The sequence below is a fragment of the Colias eurytheme genome, chromosome 30 (assembly GCF_061535395.1).
Source record: "Colias eurytheme isolate Ceu_HAF_F1 chromosome 30, ilColEury1 Martin Lab GWU primary, whole genome shotgun sequence".
In the NCBI taxonomy this organism is placed as follows: Eukaryota; Metazoa; Arthropoda; class Insecta; order Lepidoptera; family Pieridae; genus Colias; species Colias eurytheme.
Genome location: NC_143009.1, coordinates 71714 through 96134, shown reverse-complemented (window position 1 = coordinate 96134; position 24421 = coordinate 71714). Strand labels below are relative to the sequence as shown.

The 24421-nt window shown below is 32.4% G+C and overlaps 2 protein-coding genes across 2 annotated transcripts in view; both read right to left on the bottom strand.

Annotated features, from left to right (window-relative positions):
* Positions 1 to 3105: 3105 nt before the first annotated feature.
* Positions 3106 to 9711, bottom strand: Pex19 (peroxisomal biogenesis factor 19). Its single transcript, XM_090118539.1, has 8 exons — positions 9544 to 9711; positions 7789 to 7938; positions 7245 to 7295; positions 6872 to 6963; positions 5492 to 5620; positions 4733 to 4884; positions 3898 to 4018; positions 3106 to 3307 (listed from the first exon to the last, which is right to left on the bottom strand). The coding sequence occupies exons 1-8, from the start codon at positions 9608 to 9610 to the stop codon at positions 3197 to 3199; spliced, it is 873 nt and encodes a 290-aa protein (XP_089974665.1). The 5' UTR covers positions 9611 to 9711; the 3' UTR covers positions 3106 to 3196.
* A 1756-nt stretch (positions 9712 to 11467) lies between these two features.
* Positions 11468 to 24421, bottom strand: part of LOC149895628 (putative fatty acyl-CoA reductase CG5065) — a 31441-nt gene continuing 18487 nt past the window's right edge. Inside the window, exons 2-13 of the mRNA XM_090118482.1 lie at positions 19512 to 19728; positions 18917 to 19074; positions 18362 to 18452; positions 17765 to 17910; positions 16962 to 17071; positions 16513 to 16596; positions 15812 to 15920; positions 14974 to 15050; positions 14384 to 14546; positions 13604 to 13754; positions 13049 to 13155; positions 11468 to 12858 (exon numbers count right to left, since the gene is read on the bottom strand). Of these exons, the coding sequence (XP_089974608.1) occupies positions 12762 to 12858; positions 13049 to 13155; positions 13604 to 13754; positions 14384 to 14546; positions 14974 to 15050; positions 15812 to 15920; positions 16513 to 16596; positions 16962 to 17071; positions 17765 to 17910; positions 18362 to 18452; positions 18917 to 19074; positions 19512 to 19709 (1491 nt within the window). The 5' untranslated portion in view covers positions 19710 to 19728 and the 3' untranslated portion in view covers positions 11468 to 12761. The remainder of the gene's footprint in view (positions 12859 to 13048; positions 13156 to 13603; positions 13755 to 14383; positions 14547 to 14973; positions 15051 to 15811; positions 15921 to 16512; positions 16597 to 16961; positions 17072 to 17764; positions 17911 to 18361; positions 18453 to 18916; positions 19075 to 19511; positions 19729 to 24421) is intronic.

The following is a 24421-nucleotide window of genomic DNA, read 5'->3' as shown; positions in this document are numbered from 1 at the left end:
ATACAAATCAAATACATTACACCATGGACATACAGCTTATGATAGCTCTTTATAAAACAAATTATTTATTTCAAATAACTTGTTTTTTTTCATACAAAATCATAAATCCTGTTCGAAGGACCATTTTTCACAAAGATTTGTGAGGCGTTAAGCTTTTTTCTATATTATAAATTAAATATTTATTTCACTTTCCTTGTATTTTTCATATATTTGTATCAAATATTGTTATATATTACGTGTTTTTTTCTTGATCAGTAATTACATAGAAATATTATTAATGATTCGTCTGTACGTTCGACCCAATTATTAACATAAATTAAACAGTTTTACTACTTTGCAAACGGCTGGACTAATTTTGATCATTCTCATTACAAAAAATTTTGTCCTGGATGATAAGTGGACAAAAAAATAACTTGAAAATTACTAAAAAAACTATTTTAAATAGGAAGTTAACGGATGTCCGTTAATAAATACAAATTAAATACAATAATATAATAATGATATATTAAATTAAACTTACACCTTCTTTTCGAAAACCCTCCACTCAAATACAATCTACACATTATAACCGCATTTAAATGTGATTTATTACATTAAGAACCTTTTTAAAAGTCGGTTAAAAATTGCATCATTTTAAAGCCTGTAAAATAGATCACATTTTAAAACCGGCAAACTTTTTGGTAAATAAATAAAAACTGTTGTGTTAATTCCCCCCTGAGGCAAAACAATTATTTGAAATGCTCATTTTAATATTAAAAATCAAATTAATATGATAACACAATTATTTAAATAGTGTTTAAATAAACAACGAAACAAGCATTGTAATTAAATAAATAAATAAATAAATAAATAAATAAATATTAAAGGACATTATTACACAAACCGACCTAGTCCCACAGTAAGCTCAATTAAGGCTTGTGTTGTGGGTACTAGGCGACGATAAATATAATATTTAATAAATACATATATAGATAATAACACCCAGACCCAAGAACAAATAATTGAGTTCATCACACAAATATTTGCCCTGACCGGGGATCGAACCCGGGACCGTCGGCTCAGTAGGCAGTTACTTTACCACTGCGCCAACCGCGTCGTCGAATTACTTTTTATTTCATAATTAATATCATATGAGTTACTTTCGTGAAAACAAAAATACTGTTAGTGATAAAAATCAATCTATTCACCAAACCAATCGATTGAACAATCAATCAATCAATCATCTAACCTTCAAACCTTGTGAACAATCAAATATATCAATACATCTTACATACAAACCATGTGTTGACGATACAATTAACAACCAATCGATTCAATCAATCATCGAAATTACAAAGTTTTGTTAGTTATTCAATATTAATTAATGAACAGCCAATCGCTTAAACAAATCTACATTTGTTATTCATCTAAAAAAGCTATGTTAGTTCATCTGTCCTAGACATCTCCAGTAATATACGAATTAAACAACCAATCTTTTGACCATCAATCAATCAACCGAACAATCTAACCCATAAATCAAGTAAATAAAATAACAATATCAATTATTAATATGAAGTTTGTACGTTTTATATTATAATAATTATATCCTCGAAGGCTATTGTGTAGGTAAGTCTTCAGCTAGAGGGCAATTATAATATTGCCCTTATGTTATTGTCAATCAATCGATTGAACAATCAATCAAACAATCAACCAATCTATAGCTCACCAATCAACATTTTTTTAACTCCGTAAATAAAACAACAATTTCAATATAATTATATCATCTGAAGCTTCGACGTAACTGGTAAGTCATGTCTAGTCTTTTGCGTTATTAGTAATACAATAGATTGGTTTTTTGTTTGTTAGTAAGTAAGTGGACTGGTCTATTGTGTAGTTGGTAAGTCGATAGTTTATTTACGTATTTAAAAAAAAATACTGCAGTTTTAGAATTTTATACATAATAACATGGACGTATAAAAAAAGGCGGACGGTATATCGCCTAAACATTGAGTGAAGCCTAGTAATGGCGGCGAAACATCCATGTGTGTGTGCCATGTTGCCATGGCAACAGCTGTCCTGATGACAATGGCGGCTGTATTTTTTTCTATAAATTTTGCCGTAATAATTTTGTCATTAAAACATAACAGAAATAACTTGCTTCCCTGTGGAATGTAATCCCTTGTGTTTTGTTATTTAAAATTGTACTGTTGCGACACCATTTAACCACGCAAGACGGCATTTTAAATATTTTTTGTGAAACAGTGACGCAGTTAATCAGTCGGTAGTTCACGACGTAATGGCGGCCGACTAGCTTACTATGGTGATAGTGTGTGCGTGTTTATTGTCTTTACACGATCGCTAGCTTACTATGGTGGCTTCACATTGTTTGTTCGTAATACGGCGTCCGTTTTTTTTATACGTCCATGCATAATAATTGGAAAGTCTGCATATTTTTTTATGTATAGTTGATAAGCCTGCTTTTAGTATGCTCTGTTTGGTCTATTACGTAGTTGGTAATTCTGTTTTCTTGTCTTCTAGTTAGTACAAATCTGTCTGTATGTTTGTCGTGCTCTAGTTAAAATTCAAAATTATTTAGTTGGTATATTTTGTTGGTAAGTGGTAACAACTAGAAGATGTTGCATTCTCTCTGGTTGTACATAGGGTTGTGAAGCTTCATTTCTAGAGTTTTAAAAATAATAGAATAAATATATAATAAAGTTTTATCGTCTTATAGCATGCGCATGTTTTAAGATTTTAATTTCGTTCTTTTTATATTGTCTAATAAGTGCGCGTAGGTTCAAACTGCAAATCTTTATATGTATTAGTATTGAATTTAAAAAGGCCAGAAAACTTAACTTTAATATAATATGACCTATTGTATTGCAATATCTGTATAAGATTGCTAATATGTATGTATAAATGTATTGGTATGCAATAAATGATTTGAATTTGAATTTGTCCATCCGTCAATATGTCGTTCTAGTTAGTACAATCTGTCTGTCTGTATGTGTGTCTACATAACACAGCACTGGCTGGGGTCCTGTAGATATAGACCTATAGATTATTATACGCAATAGATTGCGTAGTTGGTAACTCTGTTTTAGTTGTTAAGTTTTCAGTCGGTAAGTCTGTGTGTCAGTCCATCCGTCCGTCTGTCCGTCAGTCCGTCTATCTGTCAGTTAGTACAATCTGTATGTATGTATGTATGTATGTATGTCTACATAACACAACACTGGCTGGGATCCTGTCCGGGCGCGGGCGCGAACCCTTCGGGCGGAGCCGCGATGTCTCCCACTAGCTCTGTGGGAGGCTGCCCGAGGTCTTGCATCTGTAATGTTATATATTCATTTTATTAAAAACTCAAAACTCAAACATTCATTTATTCAATTAGACTACTATTTAGTAGCACTTTCGAATCGTCATTACATAAGTATTTTTAACATTTACCACCGATTCGGAAAGCAGTATCTATGGAGAAGAATCGGCAAGAAACTCCATAGTTGCTCTTTTAAAATTATATTGACCAACATTTACGTGACAGATGAAATATCAAAATTAAAATACAATCTTATAAATGTTCAAAATATAAAAAAAACTTAAAATACAAAAAATAAATTTAAAATTATGGTGAAGCGCTTCCTTATTGACAATAAATAATATTAATTATCTTAGATATCTTTACCAATATACTTATTTATACATTTTTAATCTATATTTTTAAGAATAGATAGAATTTGATCACGAGTCGGGATTCGAACCCGCGTCTTTTCACCGTGCCGTGACAGCGCAGCGATCGAAAAAAAGCAGATTGTAAGAAAATCTCTATAATAAATAAAAAATAAAAAACAAACAATCACCAATCAATCAACAATCAAACAATCAATCAACAATCAAACAATCAATCAATCAACCACCTACCCGCTGCATAAGTTCGAGTACAGTCTGGAACCTTGCCCGTTTGACATCTTCCGAGTCACTTTCACTTTCCGGCTCGAGCTCAGCGCACACACGCTGCATTAGATCTTGTTGTTGCTCGAACCTATAACGAAAAATATGTTAATAATTAAATATAATACAAAATCAATTGTTTTAATCACTACATAGTATAAAACAAAGTCGCTTTCTCTGTCCCTATGTCCCTTTGTATGCTTAAATCTTTAAAACTACGCAACGGATTTTGATGCGGTTTTTTTTAATAGATAGAGTGATTCAAGAGGAAGGTTTTAGTATATATAATTCATTAGGTTTTAGACAGAGCGGGCGAAGCCGCGGGCGGTAAGCTAGTAAATAAATATAATACAAAATCAACAATTTTAATTACTTATTTATAATTCATATTTTTTATATGAATTCATAAATCTATAACAATAATAAATAACAGTTCTTTTCCAAATGCATATGGATGCATATACCAAATGCAAATACGATTTTTGTCTGTCTGTCTACTTGTTCCGACTAATATCTGGAACAGGTGGACCGAATTTGATGGGACTCTCACTTATAGACATATATACATTTTCTTTCGTTTTGACGTGACAACGTCTTATAATTCGATAGAGCCGGCTGCACGCACGAAAAAACATGACTCATGCGGCGTTACCTCGCTCTGAGGCGTTCCATGTAAGGCTTGAAGTGCAAGCGAGAGCGCGGAACGAGCGACAAAGAAGCACAATCGGACGTTGTCACGTTCAACTATCGTCAGTAAACCGACTTTATAGACAACCAATTTTTTTTTGTATGTTTTGCCCCTTACCTCTCTAATTCCTTTGCCTCAATCTTGCCCCTATTTGCCTCCAACCAAGCGGGGTATTTGTCCACAAGCTCCTTGAGCGACGGATACAACACTTCCTTAGAGAGCAGCGACTGCATCATACCTTGCATGAATGGGACAAACATGTTGCCGTCCTGAAATATATATATATATATATATATTATTACAGTGCAACCTTAATATAACATACCTCAATATAACGATTTCCTCGATTTAACAAATTTTCGTAATCCCCGTGAATTGTCCATAAGATTCAATATAAAATATCCCTTTACATTACGAACATTTTTTGCGAACAACCTCTTCATAACGAATTTTTAACTATCAAGAAAAGTATAAATACCTCTAATTAACGAATTTCGTCAACCCAAAACCTTTATATAAAGTTCCAACCAATGTAATGATTCTCATAGTATGTGATTCATGTCGCGACAGGTTCCGACATGCTTTTGTTCGTAAAACGATCATTTTTGTTTAATGGAAATTGGAAAGTAATGTGAACACTGCTGCTCGTCACTATTGTTAAAGATTCAAGTTGAAATGGATCAGAAACGTAAAAGACCTCTTTATAACGAATTTTAGACCAACCTAACCTCAACATAACGAACCTCAGTTCAACGAATTACTTGATATAATGAATATTTATTTGTTCCCTTCCGATTTGTAATATCGAGGTTGCACTGTATATATTATTTTTATGGCCAATTTCTACCTTTATTTTAATTCAGATTTTCATCTCACCGTTTGTCCCGCGTCGCCCAGATTGAAGTTACTGAACATACTGGCGAGGTCTGCGTCTGAGAACGGGGTCTGTAAGCTCTCTGTGTTTGTGTTCAGGTTTTGTAGCGTTTGTGATATCGCCGCTGATACCTGGGAACGTTAAATTTATTTTTTATTTTATGATACATTATGTAGTTAGATATAAGTTACATATTATGTAATATTGACATGATTTAAAAGAGCAACTATGGAGTTTCTTGCCGGTTCTTCTCCATAGATACTGCTTTCCGAATCGGTGGTAAATGTTAAAAATACTTATGTAATGACGATTCGAAAGTGCTACTAAATAGTAGTCTAATTGAATAAATTAATGTTTGAGTTTATTTTGTTATCATATTTATACAAATCTTAATATATAAAAATCTCGTGTCACAATGTTTGTCCTCAATGGACTCCTAAACCACTCAATCGATTATGTGCACACACCATGTGCAGTTCGATCCAACTTGAGAGATAGGATAGTTTAAACATGTAGGTACCACGGGCGAAGCCGGGGCGGACCACTAGTATATGTTTTGTTCTGTTTCTTCAGACCAAATTTCATTGTAATCAGTTCAGTAGTTTTTAAGTGAGAAGAATAACAAATAATTTGGAAAATCCAAAAGTGCACGCCTCATAATTTTTTTTCAATAAATATTTATTAATTATTATTTTTGTTTATTTAATAACAATTAAACCACATCGAATCAGACCCTGAAAAATGAAAGGGTTCTATTCCTGAGCATACTCAAGCGAAAGAGAAAAAAAAAGACTCGATTAGTAAAGTATTTCGGTCACTATCGTGTTAACAAGAAAAAGGATCCGCACATACAGACACACGGACGTCCAAGACAGAACTTTTTTAAACTGTTTTTTAACTAGTTTAAATAACAAAAATGACATCAAAATTATCATGAACGTTAAAAATAGTGTTTTTTCTTAATATGTGTGTGTATGTATTATCTTACAAGTGCAATGTATGGATACATAAAGACATTTTAAGTTTGAAAAATCAGATGTTTTGCGCGAAGTGACAGTAGTACCCACCTCAACGCTTCGCTTATGAGGCGTGCAATATCCATCCATCCTCATTAACTTTTGCGTTTAATATTAGTAAATAAAAATAAATGTATGCGTGTACTAGTGTACACACGTAAGAAGTGAAACTTCTTTATAGTTTACCTTATTTTTCAAAAAACAATTTACTATATGCAACTTGACAGAAATACGTCGAATCACGCGTGGTAGGGATAAGAACAAGATGGCGCGTAACGGAAAAATGTCACGCGTAACGGAAAAATGTTACACTAAATTTTTTTCCAACCCCCATAAAGAAGTTTCACTTCCATAAGTGTAGCGGACCTCATCAATTTTATCCTGTACATTGGGGTCAGGCTCTGTAGCTTGCACCTCGCTGCCTTCCGCTTGAGGCTTGAGCACTTGAGCTGCTGCTTCTGTAAGTTATTATATTATTTATTAAAATACATTTTTTTAAATTATATAAATATAGCTAGCAACCCGCCCATATTTGTTAAACTATATTTGTACCAAGTTTTATCCAATTCGGTTTAGTGATTGAGGTGTGAAGTAATTTTATACAGACAGACAAATGGACAAATAGGCAGAGTTACTTAGATTTATAATATTAGTAAAGTAATGTTGGTGAGGACTAATAAAACTACATAACATAAAAAGTTTATTAATACTTATTATTAAAATTTAAAACTCTACAAACCTGCCATTTTTGAGAAAGTTTGTGCAATTTGTTCTTGTGATATTTGTTCCTCTGCAATAAAAAAGGATTAATTAAAATTAAATACTTAGAATGAGTTATTTTTTTATGAACATATTTTTTTTTTTCATTTTAATGAAAATAAATAGAAAAGATTACTGTTTTGTTTGAAAAATTTAATTCAACTACTTGCCTATTCCCTTGCAATGCAGCTAGATTTAAACCGCACTAGTATTTGTTAGCTCGTTGGGTTTAAATAGACATATTCATATATAAAATTATATTCTCTTCCTATCTTATTTTTATTTCAAATAGTTTCCATGTAAACTTAACATTTATTAATACGTATGGTATTTTATAATTTATACTTTATATTGTTACCTCTTGATGGAACTGCATTTTATAGTAATAGAAACACACAATTCACTAGTTCCACTTTACTATATTTTTGTAAAACTTTACGGTATTTTTGTAATTGTACATTCTTCATAATATATCAAATACAATATTTCTTCCTATTCAATCAACTACAAAACTACACACTCACCTGGCATCCCGCTAAAGCTACCGAGTATTGCGGCCATATTGCTCTCAAACTGTGCCGCGGCTTCCTTGATGAACTCCTCGCTCCAAATGTTCTGCCCGTCCGTGGCTACCGGCTGTTCTGCCGGCTTCTTTGTCATGTCTTGTAAGGCACCTTGAATTAACAAAACATTAGGAATTGATCTATACTAATAATAATCATAATTTCGACGACGCGGTTGGCGCAGTGGTAAAGTAACTGCCTACTGAGCTGACGGTCCCGGGTTCGATCCCCGGTCAGGGCAAATATTTGTGTGATGAACTCAATTATTTGTTCTTGGGTCTGGGTGTTATCTATATATTTGTATTTATTAAATATTATATTTATCGTCGCACAATACAAGCCTTAATTGAGCTTACTGTGGGACTAGGTCAATTTGTGTAATAATGTCCTATAATATTTATTTATTATATTTATATATCAATTAACCTATACTAATAATACAGGCATTTCTCTGCAACTCAATGTCAAGCACCTTTTTTGCTTGAGAGAGGGAACTGAAACCACCCGAGTTCCTCCATGAACTTTCCTTTATTTAAAAACTAGCAATGCCCTGCGGTTTCACTCGCATAGATAGCGATATTGTGCCTACGATATCGGCCTGCTCGAACAGTATACCTACTATTTTCTGTGGATTGACTCTTTTAAAAATTCGTTATATCTTTTGAATGGAATATCCAATTATTTTCATTTAAAAAGTATTTTGCTGGTATTGAAACAGTCTATAAGAAAACATCATTTAATGGGATAAGGATTAATATAATATGTGTATGGATAACATGGTTTGATTACTGTCGGCACTTCTATTTACTTTGAAAACGTAAAAAAGTTGTTGTAGTAACATAACTACTGAAGATGGACATATGGTATCGCGGACTTTCTTGTAGATATTGATCCATTCTATAATACCGTAGAACATTTTTTTGTTCTATCTTCCATAGATTCCGCAGCGCACGCGATGACAGAACTTTTTTTGAGGAATTTTTTACACCTTTCGTTACTTTATTGCATTTTTGGTAAGGATCTCTATTTTTTTTTCAAAATGCAATATATCCTATGTTGCTCAGTGAAGATGCAGCTTTCTAATGGTGAAAGAATTTTTGAAATCGGTCCAGTAGTTTATGCGTGAAACCATACATACATACATACATACTTACAAACTTTTCCTCTTTATACTTAATATTAGTATAGATTTATAATTTTCATGTCCAGTACTTATATTATTATCAAATCAATAAATGAAGGATGTCAAATAAGGAAATTTTAATAATTTACTTTTAAGTATAATAGAAGTTAAGAACCGAAGTTGAATAATTTCAGTGTATTTAGTTTAGTTTTATTTTATAAATTATTATAATTAAGTTCTTGAATAATAGGATGTCACCATGAAAATGGCCATGTGAATGATAAAATTGTTTGATGAATGGTGTTTAAATATTACAAAACAAACATGTCAGTCACTCCTTAACCTATTAATATTGGATGAGAAGAATAAATTTGAATAATTTTAAAACCCAGGCATTAATTTTTTGTTACCTTTAAATCATAATAAATATTATATTTTCAGTTTAAGACTTTATATGTAGGTCACAATCATATGGGAAAGATATTCTACGCATTAAAATTTAATTTTAATCAAGGTAAAACTAATATATATTGTTGTGTAACATCGCCGAGATAAGGTTACGAAAATAAATTAATTATAAACGTTTTACTTACTGTCCAACAGATCATCGAGCTCAGGGTCAACATCTTTCTTTTCTACTTCTTTATTATTATCAGACATTTTATCTATAAATTAATAAAATCTAATTATAATATTCTATTTACTAAATGCAAGTTTCCGAAAATTTTTTGACAGTTCATAGGTCAATTCTTGAATGACACCAAGACACAGAAATAGATTTTTGTTGCTAGTAAAAAAAATATGTCACAAGACTTGAACCATAGATATCATAAAATTACCGTATATTTTTTTAATTGATAAAAAAAACGTAAAGTTCACATTCGATGTTTTTTTATAAAGATAAAAATCAACAGATTTTAATGCATTTAAACCACAACAACATTTAAACATAATTCATTATATTCATTCTGGTAACACTAAAATGTTGATTCCCGCGTTGAAAATATTATCTATGAAGAAAAAAAATTTGCTAAATTTCCCGCGCGTTGAATAAAATTATTGTCGATTGACTTCGAGTTCGATAGTTCGATTGTATTAAAATAATTAATAATTTATACTGAATCATTGTTCGGTTACAATTGGGTTTCTTATTACAAAAATAGTCGTAAACCAGTAGCCGCTCTTCTTTCCACAGGGTAAGTAAAATAAAAAAAAACAAACATATTTTTAGGGTGACCGTGAATTATTTTATTGATCAAAAACATTTTTATTCCCGACGCGACACTAATCAAAGGGTGGAGGGTATATTTTTCAAATTTTAATTCTTGTAATTGTACAACTACATTGTATGTAATAGTTTGTAAAAATTTTGTGAAAAATAAATAAATTTTGAATTTTTTTTATTTTTATTTTTGTAATAACACCATCTCACAGTAGAGAGTGGATAGATAAAAATATATAGATACCTACGTTTCCGGTATGTATCGTAATCGTCAGTATATAAAATTACCTATTAATAATTAGCTGTACTACTTATTAATTACTATCCTGTGCTATTAGTTTGAAAAACTTCAATTACAGCTTACTAGCTTTCCACCCGCGGCTTCACCCGCGTTTTCTTAGAAAAACCCGCATAGTTCCCGTTTCCGGGGTAAAACCTATTATGTGTGTTAATCCAAGTTACCCTCTATACCTATTATATTATACCTATCATTTTTTTCATTGTAATCGGTTCAGTAAGTAGGTGGTATTGGCGTGTAAGAGTAACAAACATGCATCCATCCTCACAAACTTTCGCATTTATCATATTAGTAGGAAAGTAGGAATTAGTAGGATAGCTTTAATTATTATAGAATCACCTAGTAAAACATGTTTTTCTAGGTACTTCTTTAATTTTTTATTATTCAGAATTTTATAAGTAGGTAGTTAGTTAGATAAATAATTAAATATACATTTCAAGTATTTTGTTGTTAGTAAGTTGATTGTTACATCTCATAAAAAATTAACTACAACTACAATACTGAAGATTTTATTGAATAGGCAACCTATGTAACTAATTAGCTGTTTGTAGTTGCGATCTCCGTTCATTGCAATTTTAATAATGTTTTTGCCACAGAACATAATATAAAAGAGGTTTACCTCTTTTATATGTTCTGTGGTTTTTGCCTTGTTCTCTATATTTCTATACTAATATTATAAAGAGGAAAGGTTTGTAATTATCACATGTAATTATCTATGTATCTATGCCTATGGTTTTCACCCATAAACTACTGAACCGATCACAATGAAATTTAGCACACATATAGCGGGGTAACTTGGATTAACTCATAGCATAAGTAGGTTTTATCCCGGAAATCCCACGGGAATGGGAACTATGCGGGTTTTTCCTTTGAAAACGCGGGCGAAGCCTCAGGCGGAAATCTAGTATTATAATAAAAGTAATAAAATAATTATGTATATTAGTAAGTATGGTTAGGGTTTCAGGTAAAATAAAAAGCATACAATTTTATAATTCGATTTATTCTAAATTCTAAAATAATGCATACAAAATGAGGTACTAAAACTTATGTAATATTATTCCGTGGTTACAAATCACAACCAATTGAACTTTTTTGTACATTTTGTAATTACAAGATAGTTCGACGATGTTTTAAATTTGATTGGTTTTCATTACATTCACAATATTAATATGGTAACTTTTATTTTTCTGACATATTATGTTATAATGTTATATAAATTTTGCGGACGTTTATTTTATCTGTCATTTGTGTGTAATTTGAATAAACTAACAATTTTTCTGATATGACTTTTTCCATTTAATTGAGTTTGTTACACAGGCAAGCCCACAAATATTTGTATATTTGAAATTGACATCTATTATCATAACAAATATAAATGCATTATCTTAAGACAATTAAAAACCTATCGATTAAATACGTTTTTATATTTACACTTATTTTTAAAATTGAAGCTATAATAACCATAACAATAACTAGATGAAATTAATGCCATCTAGCGACAGTATTCTGAGTCACATAAAAATGCAAATATTTCGCAGGGAACGCACAAAAATATTATTTTAAATTCGCCATAAGTATTAGAACAGCTATTCATTGTTATAACTATTGTGTACACATAAATTAACAAAAAAAGGTTTTAAGTTTCTTTTTTAGTTAATCGGAGAATTCAAATGCAACTCTAAAATTTGTTTTTATCAGTTTCCTCATCTTTGCAGTCATAATGTGCAGAGAACCATGACAGGTTACAAACTTGTTTATCGGGGTTAGAAAAAAATTTAGTGTAACATTTTTTCGTTACGCGTGACATTTTTCCGTTACGCGCCATCTTTTTCTTATCCCTACCACGCGTGATTCGACGTATTTCTGTAAAGTTGCATATAGTAAAATATTTTTTGAAAAATAAGGTCATAAAGAAGTTTCACTTCCTACGTGTGTACACTAGTACACGCACACATTTTTTTATACATGGTAACTCGCAAAATGAAGGCATACATTCACAAACATATTGCTAAATGAACTAATAAACAATAAAGTATGACTGTCACTAGATAAGCATAACAATACAGTAAAATCAAATAACATCTTAATACTATTCGTGGCTCATAAAACATAGCTCCCTAAAATTTTACCGAATTTCCCTGTTAAATGTCACGTCATGTCATCTGTCAAATGACACTTTTGACAGCTGTCAAATTGAGCTTATCTTTTTTTATTTGAATTTTTGTAGTGGTAACATTGTAGACCTGAGGCAGTTCAGCGGAAAATAGACTCTATTTACAATGGCATTAGTGCTATACTTGTATTAAAATTCGGATAATGTAGTAGTAGACGAAGTAAGCAAGGAGTCCATACACTAATGTTTGCACTAGAAGATCCAGGTAGTACAGTCTGAAAATAAGAAATATATGTTATTAAAAATACATATGTTTTATAATTTACACAGCTGCAATATGAGGAAAAATTCATTAGAAGATTGTTATTATTCTTAATTCTTGTACCAAAGTTATTTTGTTTCAAATCTGTACATTATAGAATAAACTTTTTCCTTCTTTTCTTTATTTCTCTAATATGTACTTACTGTCTTTGCCGGCGGCGCGCCGCAGGCAGCGTGCTCGGATCTTCCTTGCAGCAGAACTCACGGGCTCCCTTTATGTAGTTACGGATGTAGGGACTCCATTCCACTAGCTGTAAATATTGATTTTAATGATATGCCTAGGCAAGTAGTTGAATGGAAATTTAAATCATTTGCCTAACTTTTCTATAAATCCTACGTTCGACGTTCTATCGACATCACCTTATAATTTTTTTACGCATATTCTGTGATTAAAAACAGAACGCCATCCATGTTTGTTTTTAATGACCCTGAATAATTTTAACTGTGTCAATTGAAGTATTTAAAAAGTAAAATAAAGTATTTAAGTATTTAAATCTCAAAGTAATCTGTCAACAAACTTAGTTTGATCTGTAAACCACGTAACTAGTATGAGTGTAGATTATTTAAAATATAATGTGAATATAATTATAATTGAAACATAATAGCACATTCACCTAATAGGAGAATGTGTAAGAAGCCTACATTATTAATTATTATCTACGTAAATACATTTATCAAATAAGCGTTTAATGAACTTACTCTCATGTCAGTGTAGAACACTTTTCTATCATTCTCCGACACGCGGTCCGGTAGTGAGCGATAGAAGTCATTCTCGAAGTACCATTCCTTAGTGGTATAGTACTGCAACACTTCTAGACCATAGTTCACGCGCTTCTGGATTTTGACCATACTGAAATGGAAAAAATGAAATTAAGATAACTAGGTAGCTTTTCAGAGCTTGTCAAAGGAAAAACCGTATAGTCTCCGTTCTCGTAGTATCTTGAAATAGTAGTAGAAAGCGTTTTATTTGCCACTATGTAAAAAAAAATATAAATCTTGCGTGTTAATCCAAATACCATCAGAAAAATTTTTATGCCAAATTTTATGAAAATCGGTTCAGCAGTTTTTGCGTGAAGGAGTAAAAGTTTCCGTCTAATGAAATTTCAGATTAAAAAATTTCGCCTCTCAGCTCGTCATGTGTACATCATGCTTTATTTATTTCAATCGACAGCTGTCATGTCACAGCACAACTATACTCACAAGGTCTTCTTGCCCATAAGGAACATGAGCAGGTCCACGATATAAGCGGGCAGCTGTGACGTCACAACACGGCGCTAATACAGCTATACTCACAAGGTCTTCTTGCCCATAAGGAACATGAGCAGGTCCACAATATAAGCGGGCAGCTGTGACGTCACAACACGGCGCTAATACAGCTATACTCACAAGGTCTTCTTGCCCATAAGGAACATGAGCAGGTCCACGATATAAGCGGGCAGCTGTGACGTCACAACACGGCGCTAATACAGCTATACTCACAAGGTCTTCTTGCCCATAAGGAACATGAGCAGGTCCACAATATAAGCGGGCAGCTGGTGCGTGAACAGCGCGGCGAGGCGGTGCGCGGCGCGGGACGACTTGGCCGAGCCGCCCGGGTACCACAGGCACACGGAGAACGGGAACTCTTGCACGTGGATGCGACCTGTAGGGTTCAAAAAAAAATATATCATCTACTGTAATAGGTTAAAAATAGCGTGTCAGAAGTGAAACTTCTTTGGCAAGATTCAAAGATACTTGAAAGATACCAAAATCGTTGCCTTACTCCATGGCGTGACGGTATTGCCAGGATGCGACCTTGAAATTTTACTCTCAACGCGCCTAAAGAAGTTTCACTTCAAAAAGTATAAAAAATATAATGCATCTACTAAAACACTCTAAACAGTCGTATTTAAAAATAAAATAGTAAGTATCCGCTGAACATATTATAATACATAATATAAAAACTATTAAAAATTTACCGGCTACTAAATAATACTTACAAGTGGACCTCTGATGTTCTATTTATAAATAAATTATTATTATTATAAGCAACTTACACGTAGGTATTATATTATTTCATTGAAACTTACCCAAATCTAAAGCATGTCCCCAAGTGAGAGGATTCACTCCTGATTGCGTCACGTTACATACACGGATTTCTTTTGGCCTGGAAATAAGAACAAAATATTGGAAAAAATGTTTGTACTGTGTTAATAAAAAAATATAAATAACCGGTTATTTTAATAATAATATTATGAATTATGATAAGCTGAATTCTGAAGTTACCACATTACTTTGATTCTTTGTTTTTCTGTTAACATAAACAAAAAATAAATACCTATTTACAACAATAATAAGACAGTAGAATGCTCGCATCTAGTGTCGAAATTAGAAATAAACAAAACTGTGTTCACGGAGTGACAACGTCGCGTCAGCCGCTCTTCAATGCGTTTGTGGTGCGGCGCGGCAACGTCGCGTCCGCCGCTGTTCATGCGTTACGTTCGCCGTGCGGTGCGGCAACGTCGCATGAGCCGCTGTTCATGCGTTACGTTCGTCGTGCGGCGCGGCAACGTCGCGTCCGCCGCTGTTCATGCGTTACGTTCGCCGTGCGGTGCGGCAACGTCGCATGAGCCGCTGTTCATGCAGTCGCCGTGCAACCGTGGATATAGTTTTGATATTTATAATTTTGATTGTCTTTACGTTAGATGCAGTCATTCGCCTTGGACAAAACCGTGCGCACGATATGATCGAATGCTGATTGAATTGATGCGCATGTATTTACCCACATCATTTAAAAATAAAAATAAACTTGTAACATATTTTAAACCTTTTGATGATTAGGATAATAGCAGTTTAAATATGGTACTTTGTCAATGACATCAATCCAACCGAAGCCGCGGTAAGTTACTAGTACAACGAAATACTCACTTATCAAGAGCAGTAAGATACGCGAGCAATAAGCAAGCGTTGACCGCCATGTCCACGGGCATCACATCAGCTAAATAGTTTTCATTGCAATGCATCGTGCGGATAACACCTGAAAATATATTTTTTTTATTTAACAGTTTATTGTGATACACCAATTCTTAAAAATAGGTACCTACAGTAGCTTTTTTAAAGATGGATCACGAGGCCGAATGCAAACCTGCGTTTTATACCAAAAGATGATCGTATTTTTGCTATAATTCTAATAATTTCAAATTTTATAGCATTCGAGAATGCCATAATATTAAATAATATAATTAAAATTATAGAAAAAAGCATTCAATAAGTGATCTTCAAATAATTGGTCGGATATCGACCATAAACATAAACAAGACAATTGTGTGTGCACTTCACCACTAGATGGCGTTGTAATAAAAAGGGTTTGTATTATGGTATTAATAAGGGTAGGTACCTATTGTAAAATATGAAATATTAAAAGATGAGATGTATCGGTTGGCAATTTATTATTCGAAAAGGATTTGGTTTGAATATAATTAACATTAGAATTAACGTTACTTTTTTTAATTGAACCAAAAATATCGTTACGCGTAAGCATAACCTCAACCATTTTAATATATTTTACTGTATTTATTTTTATTGTCGATGTTAAATAAAAGTGATTGCATTGTTTTTATTATGATTACCTTTCCCAGCTCCAATTAGCAGACCCGTAGGACCATTAAAATTGTCCACCCAGCCTGGTAAAGGCTCTTTGTATGCAGCCGTCACTGAAATATTAAATCTTTGTGTAAAGTTTTTTTTTTGACAAAGCAGGAAGAGCTTGTGGACCTGGTGTTAAGTAAGTGATCACCGCACATAAACATAAGCAATATTGTAGTGCTGAAAGTGCTTTATAATATATAATTTACAATATAAAGGATTTAAAAAAACTTTTGGTAAGAGCTAGTTTTCGATTCAGAATTAATAAAAAAAAAAATGTCAAAATAGTCAAAAAATGTATGCCTTAAAAAAATGACTACCAACTAATCTCGTAAAATTATTAATTACCTAAAAGCAAGTTTTTAGACGATTGCGACTGACGTCAATTAAAGTCTACATTTTCTACATTTAGAGTTTACTGAATAGGACTTACCAATGGAAGGTCTCGCAATAACGATTGGAAACTTCCCTTCATACTGTGTGACCAGATCCTCTGTCAGATTCTTTGTATACGCGTATGTGTTCGGCTGAGGCTCTATTAATCTGGAAATAGTTAATTTATGGTAAATATAGTGTGGAATCAGTAATATTATGGTTCTCTGTCAATATTATATTTTCGATTGAAGACTTTAACGAATTTAAACGCGATTTATTCCTTTTCCCATTTTTTTGCCATTCCAAAACGCACACTTAAGCGCGTCACACACGGTGAAGATACTATAATATTTTATCTTAAGATACTGTTATATTTTATATTACAGTATCTTAACGCATCCGGTATCTGCATAACGCATAATGACGTGGGTCATTTGTAACAGGATGGCAGTTCTACAGGGGTCTTAGTACGCAATGACAAAAAGAAAAATGATGGTCCGAACGCTGATACCGGATGCGTTAAGATACTGTAATATAAAATATAACAGTATCTTAAGATAAAATATTATAGTATCTTCACCGTGTGTGACGCGCTTTAGCGAGCGTAGTTACGGGGAGATTTATTCTAATATTCCCGTAAAATCAAACTAGAAAATACTATGTTATCTATATTTTGCTATTTAAAATGCAGGTGAGTATAATCATTATCATCATCATCATCATCATACAGAGACACGAGTTTATACTGTACAGGCCGTAATTAACCAAACTGTTTGTCGTCGAATTTTTTGATTCTTCGATCACGATTCGATGTCGATATTTTCCTCCAACTCCTGCATTAGTTAAGCTGGCAGCACTCACTTGGGCTGCAAGTGCGCCAGCAGCTCGTCGTCCATCCAGCGCGCGGCGTGCGCGACGTGCTGCGGCGAGTGGCGCGCCGGGTACAGCTTCTCCTGCAGCGTGTGCAGCTCGCAGCGGCAGTACGAGGTCGACACGTGCTCGAACACCTGCAACGAATAGTTTATAGGATAATCCATTAGGCCCCGGAATCACAGACACAATAGAAAATCAATTGTGTCGCGGTCGGATCTGGCCTCTCGGTGGTTGAGAGGTTAATGAAGTTCTAGCTGGTACCTGCAACTTTACCCATAAAGAAATTCCCGTAGGAGATAATAGCCTACTATTTTAAGACACAAAAATTATACTGTTAAATCACTCTTGTGACGTGAAAAGACAAATACATTTCGAATAGTAAAATATATAGTAACTAGCTGTTATCCGCTGTTTTAATTGTAGAGTCAAAAAATAACAGGTGCCCTAGATAAAAATTAGCCTATTTCACTGCTAACATAAAATATGTAGTTATTATACCTTGCGACATGAAACAAAGACAAAGGACGAAAATACATTTTCGCTAATAATAATATATTATCAGAATTATGAAAAATGGTAACTGACCTCCAATTTCTTCATGCCTTCCACTAGTTTTAGCACCTTCATTGTTCCAACCGTGTTCATGTTGACAGCGTCTCGGATGAACATGTCGAATCTGAAATTGAAAAAACCTTGCTATAACTTCAGGTCTAAGGCTTCAGGTTATTAGATGGGGCTGTGTTAAAATGAAAATATATTAGTATTATTTCAAATTATATTTAATAATCGAAGTTATTAAATAGCGTTTAAATTTGATGTAAGAGTCAGGCAAAATACAATATAATATCTTTATTGCAATTTAAAATGGATTTCTGAGTAAATCGTATTTTTCTCATGTTCACGTGACATTTAACACCAATTAATTGACATTTATACTAATACTAGCTGTGCCGCGCGGTTTCTCCCGCATTGCTCTGCTCCTGTTGGTCTTAGCGCGATGACATATATATTATTATAGGCGTATTATAGCCTGGGTGGAGCACTGCGGGTAAAACCGCAGCGCACAGCTAGTACTTATTATATAAAGGTAAACTTTCCCATTTTTAATAATTGAACCCGAGCTACAATAAATTTCCATACCTAACACAGGCAGCGCAATGAAACACAATCTGCACATGTTCCTGCAACTCCTGTCTGTGCTCCTCAGAAATACCCAGATCTTCCTGCAAGATATCGCCTGGGATCACTGATAGCTTGTCGAAACTGTCCGGCGATGTGGCTTGCAGTTTGTCGAATATCTGTGAATAAACAGATATATTTTAACACGCTTATAGCTTCATCTGTATGTTTTTATGTAACCGTCTCTTAGATTAAGGTTTTGACTTTAAATGGACAGATTTAATTCGTACTTTGTACGCTCATTATGGGTCGGTGATAATACAAAAAATTTAAAAGCGTGTTTTTAATGCTTTTAAACTATACTTACTTGTTTTATTTAGAATAATTGATCGTGTTTTGGTTTAAGATGTTTTAATGTTATAGATATTTTGAACACGCTTCATAATATACCAATAGACCAATACGAGTCAGGTAATTGCCCGACTCGTGTTAACAAGCGAACGAGGTGCAAAAAAGGTTTACATACCTTATAAAACAATAAAGAATATCTAAAAAACATTTACCTATTATTCTACTAGCTTTTTGCCCATAAAAAGTCCTTATAAAACCGACTTACTCTACAATTGATAAAGTCATCCAGCCGTTCCTTAGTCCCTTGCCCCTTCTTGGGCCGCATCAGCATGTATATCTTCTTCACCTCGGGACAGCATCTCAACATCTTCTCGATCATCACCTTGCCCATGAAGCCCGTCGATCCGGTGATGAATACCGTCTTATTGGCGTAGTACTCCGACACGCCGATAGATGGCGCCATTTTAATATTTTTGTTTCGCCTGTGAAAATGGAAAATTTTTGTTAAATTATGAAATAAGTGAAGGGTTTTCTCAAATAATAATATGTAGCATAGAATTTGATGGATTTATCTAAAATGAGTTTGTTTAAACTATTATTTATTTATTAAATAAATAAATACATAAATTAAATTTTATGTGATAAAGTACCTAACTATGGTATTATGTAAAATCACAGACTAATAATAATAATATACTACGTATACAAGTAAAATCTATGCATGTTACCTTAATTATTATTTAGAATTAAATGAAAAAGAAGAATGGCAAGCATGAAGCAACCGCACACCACCAACTGTCTAATGTAACTCTCGTGCAATTATTATATGTATTTTTACTTCATAAAATTTTGATTATAAAATTAATAGTTTTTACAGAAATGAGCCCAAACTTATTTAAATTAAAATTTTGGTTTATTTCAAGAAATTTTGATTATAAATTCAATTTGTTTACAAAAATGAGCAGATCATAATAAACATAACAATAAAAATAGTTACAAAAATATAATATTATTTAATTTTTAATTACTTAAATGCTCATTTTGTCTTTATTTAAATATGAAAATATTTATTTTAAGTAAATATTTTTAAATTAATTAATTAAATATTGCTTTAAACTTCTATTTAAATTGAGTACATATTTAATTTTATACAAAAAAATGTCATTAAGATCGGTCCAGTAGGTTCCTGACGTTAGCGTTCAACAAACAAACTCTTCAGCTTATATTATTTGAGTAAAGTATTATATTATCATTAATTATAGATTTGTTTTTGTTGACGTATCTAGTAAATAAAATAACATTTATTCAACTTTTCCGATGTGCAAGAAAAAATGACGTCATAATATTTAATTGCCCGCGTTCATCTTCGCTACACGCATGCGCAGGTTTTACGATGACATAATAATAAATCATTTTTGCGCCTGTCTATGGAATAATTATAGAGGAAAACAATTGATTTTTTTTTTCATCGATCGTACAATATACTTGTTATATAATCAACAGACTTTAAAATAAGAAGGTCTCGAATAAGGAAGTCGACTGTATTTTTTGACAGAACTACTCAACCGATTTTGATGATTTTTAAGCTGGTGTCTTCCAATATGTGGTCCCATTTAAACTTTTATTTAAATTTATTCTAACTACTTAGTCCTGATAAATTAAAGGCGGGTAAGTTTTTTGTTAAAAAATACGTAAAATTAATTTAATAACAGTTTGAAATTTGATTATCGTGAAAAATCTTAGAAAACTTTTAATGAATTCTCATCTACAGTTAGCTAAGTATAATATATTAAGATGGATGTATAGATGTTTGTTCACGAAAATCTTTCTCGAAAAAACCACTGAACGAATTTGGATGAAACTTTACAGTAATTTAGGTCAGAATAACACATGAGCTATAGAAAACTTGACTTTGCGCGCGGTTCATCCGCAAACCACGTGGCACAGCTAGTACGTTGAATAAACGCTTGAAAATTCTTTCTCATCTCAATGCAGTCACGGGTTTTTACATTTATTATTAAATCATAAATAAACCAGCTCATTGTTAGAATTCCAAGTAAACGTTTCTAAAGATCTCTGACTCATGATTTCTTGGTTTCTCGAGATAAAAATAATATGATAAATGCGAAATTTTGGATGTATGTATATACTACACTACAAAAGTACTGTTACTACCTTACAAAACTACTGAACAGAATTGTATTAAAATTTGGTACAGAGATAGGTCTGGATTAGCACATAGGCTGTTCTTTACGCGGGTAACTAGCAATTACGAAATACTAGCTGTACCCTGCGTTTTTTTGGTCTTAGCGTGATATAGCGCTTTCCTCGATAAATGGGCTATCTAACACTGAAAGAATTTTGGCAAATCGCACCAGTAGTTCCTGAGATTTATAATATTAGTAGATATATTATATTAGTAAAGATTCAAAATTCTCCAAGTGTTATACTTTAAAAAAGTGAAACTAACACACAAGATACCATCTATTATAATCATAAGGTGTGCAATATAATGAAATAAATTTACAGTTATATAATCGAAGCAATTATTATTAACATTAATCTGTTTAACACATGTTCCGCTACAAACATTTATTATTAATTATTATGTACTTTCATTTTCTATTTCAAGCCTTTTGTAGTTGAAGTTTTTTATAAAAATTATCTGTCTTAGATTCTGGGTCTTCAACATTTTTTCCGAGGTTATAGGTATTACTAGTATATTATTATTAGTCTGTGGTATTACTAAACTTATCGAACTTGGAAAAGGAATCTTAAACACAGATTCTAAACAGCAGCATTTAGAGCTCAATATATGAGCTCTAAATATACAAACTTCGTTCAGGAGAAATTTATGCTTGTAAAATGTCATGAGCTGTTCAATGTCAACTTTTCATGGATCAAAGTAGACTTAAAAAAATTAAAAAATACTCAGAAAAAATCAATATTGGCATTTATCAAATCCACATCTAAACTATCTCTATCTCTATGCAGGAAAAATTTGCAAATATATCGCAAAAACACTATTCTTTTATAATATTCTATATTTTAACATCTATACTAATGTTGTAAAGCTGAAGAGTTTGTTTGTTTGTTTGATCGCGCTAATCTCAGGAACTACTGGTCCGATTTGAAAAATTCTTTCGTTGTTAGCTAGCCCATTTATCGAGGAAGGCTATAGGCTAAGGTATATATCATCACGCTAAGTCCAACAGAAGCGGAGCAATGCGGGTGAAACCGCGGGACACAGCTAGTATAATATATAGTAGGATATAATATCTCACACTTCTAAACTCTAGGGTTCACATAACATATAAAGTTGTGCAAAAACATTACTCCATTCGTTCTTGACCTACTGCGAATATTTGGTAATAGTATGAATCTATTATTATTAATCAAATAAATGTATTTAATTGACTTGCTAATACTATACTTGTTACGTGAAATCTTATATAGGTAGGAAAAATTAAAAAATATGAAATACTAGCCTTCGGCTTCGTTCGCCATGTCTAAACTTAAAAATTAGTATTATACGAGAACCACTCTTATCTATGAAAAAAAAGCATCAAAATCCGTTGCGCAGGTTTAAAGATCCAAGCCTTATGATCTAAGATTCAAGCATATTATAATATAGAGACAGATAGAGAGCGGGAAGCTAATTTGTTTTATGTGGTATTTTAAATTTTAATGTCGTCGTGGTCGATTAGTTTAATGACTTATTGATTGATTTTATTTATTGATTTATAACGATTATTAAATGGTTACTGACATTACATATTATAACAAGTATAATTATTAGTAAGTCTTACAAATATTATAAATGCGAAAGTTTGAGAGGATGTGTGTGTGTCTATTACTCTTTCACGCAAATACTACTGAACCGATTACAATGCAATTTAGCACACATATAGAGGGCAACTTAGAATACATAGGTTATAGGTTATAATATTAGTAGTTTATAAATCCCGCTTTAAATCCGTCAGATTGCGTCACGAATGTGGGTCATTACTGTGTGTCTGTGTCTGGGAAGGAAGTTATGCCACACCATTGTTTTAGTTGCGAATGCTCTGGGAACTTGCACTTTCAAGTTAGAGGCAAGTCAGGGTTTTGTTCAAATAAATAATTATTCCAATAATTGACAATTACTGCTTTTTATGGCTGAATTGAAAAATAAAGTCTATCAATTTTTGCAAAGCTTTATCGTAGGTGGCTCCGCATTAGATACATATTTTCCAGAATAAAAATACGGCAAACATGAAGTCTAAATAAAATAAATTGTCTAAATAAGAGCATATATTATTTTTTTTAATACAAATGTGTCCTTTTAAATTAAGGTTCAATGAATTTACAATGAAACCTTTATATTTAAGCAAATAAATATTCCCATCTTATCTATCTTTCCCTTCCGCTTTATAATATTGTAAATGAATTACAGATTTAATACAACTTCATCACACGCCAAGAATATTATACAGTACGACTCTATGTAATAAACACAAAATTCTCGTTAACTTTAATTAAAAATCCAAACACATTACACAAATATTAAACTAGCGTTTTATAGTTTCTTTTTAATCGTCAATTACTCACGTATCTAAGTTACAAAGTAAATAAGTTAGAACTTGACACTAACTTACTTGTTTAACTTATGTATATTTGCGAACATAGTTCAATTACCTGTCTTTATAGATAGGTACTACAAGCTTAGTGTCGCATATTTTAAAACCGCATTACTCCGCTCCTGTTGGCCTTAGCGTGATGATATGTAGCCTATAGCCTTCCTCGATAAATGGGCTATCTATCACTGAAAGATTTATTTAAATCGGACCAATAGTTCCTGAGATAAGCACGTTCAAACAAACAAACTCTTCAGCTTTATAATATTAGCATAGATAGATGTATCGTCATTCATTATCAACAAAAAATTTTTGTTTGACCGTGCTAATCTCTGGAAGTAACGTTAAAACATATTTGCATTGGATTTGATGATTTGATGACATGTGATTTAACACTATTCTGTTATGCAGTATTTTTAATTAATGTAAATAAATAAATAAATTTAATGATAGAGAATGCCCACTTCGATACTACACCGTATTGTGACCGTACTGTATGATCGAAATAAGAAAAGGATCGATTTATATATTGTAAACTGAATATATGTGTGCCTTTTAT

Excerpts from the sequence above, each read along its gene's own strand:
- Pex19 (XM_090118539.1), bottom strand. The coding sequence starts at position 9,610 with ATGTCTGATAATAATAAAGAAGTAGAAAAGAAAGATGTTGACCCTGAG. Across the intron at positions 7,939-9,543 it reads GCTCGATGATCTGTTGGACA|GTGCCTTACAAGACATGACA; the intron begins GTAAGTAAAACG and ends TGTTAATTCAAG. Across the intron at positions 5,621-6,871 it reads TACAGGATAAAATTGATGAG|GTATCAGCGGCGATATCACA; the intron begins GTCCGCTACACT and ends TAACGTTCCCAG.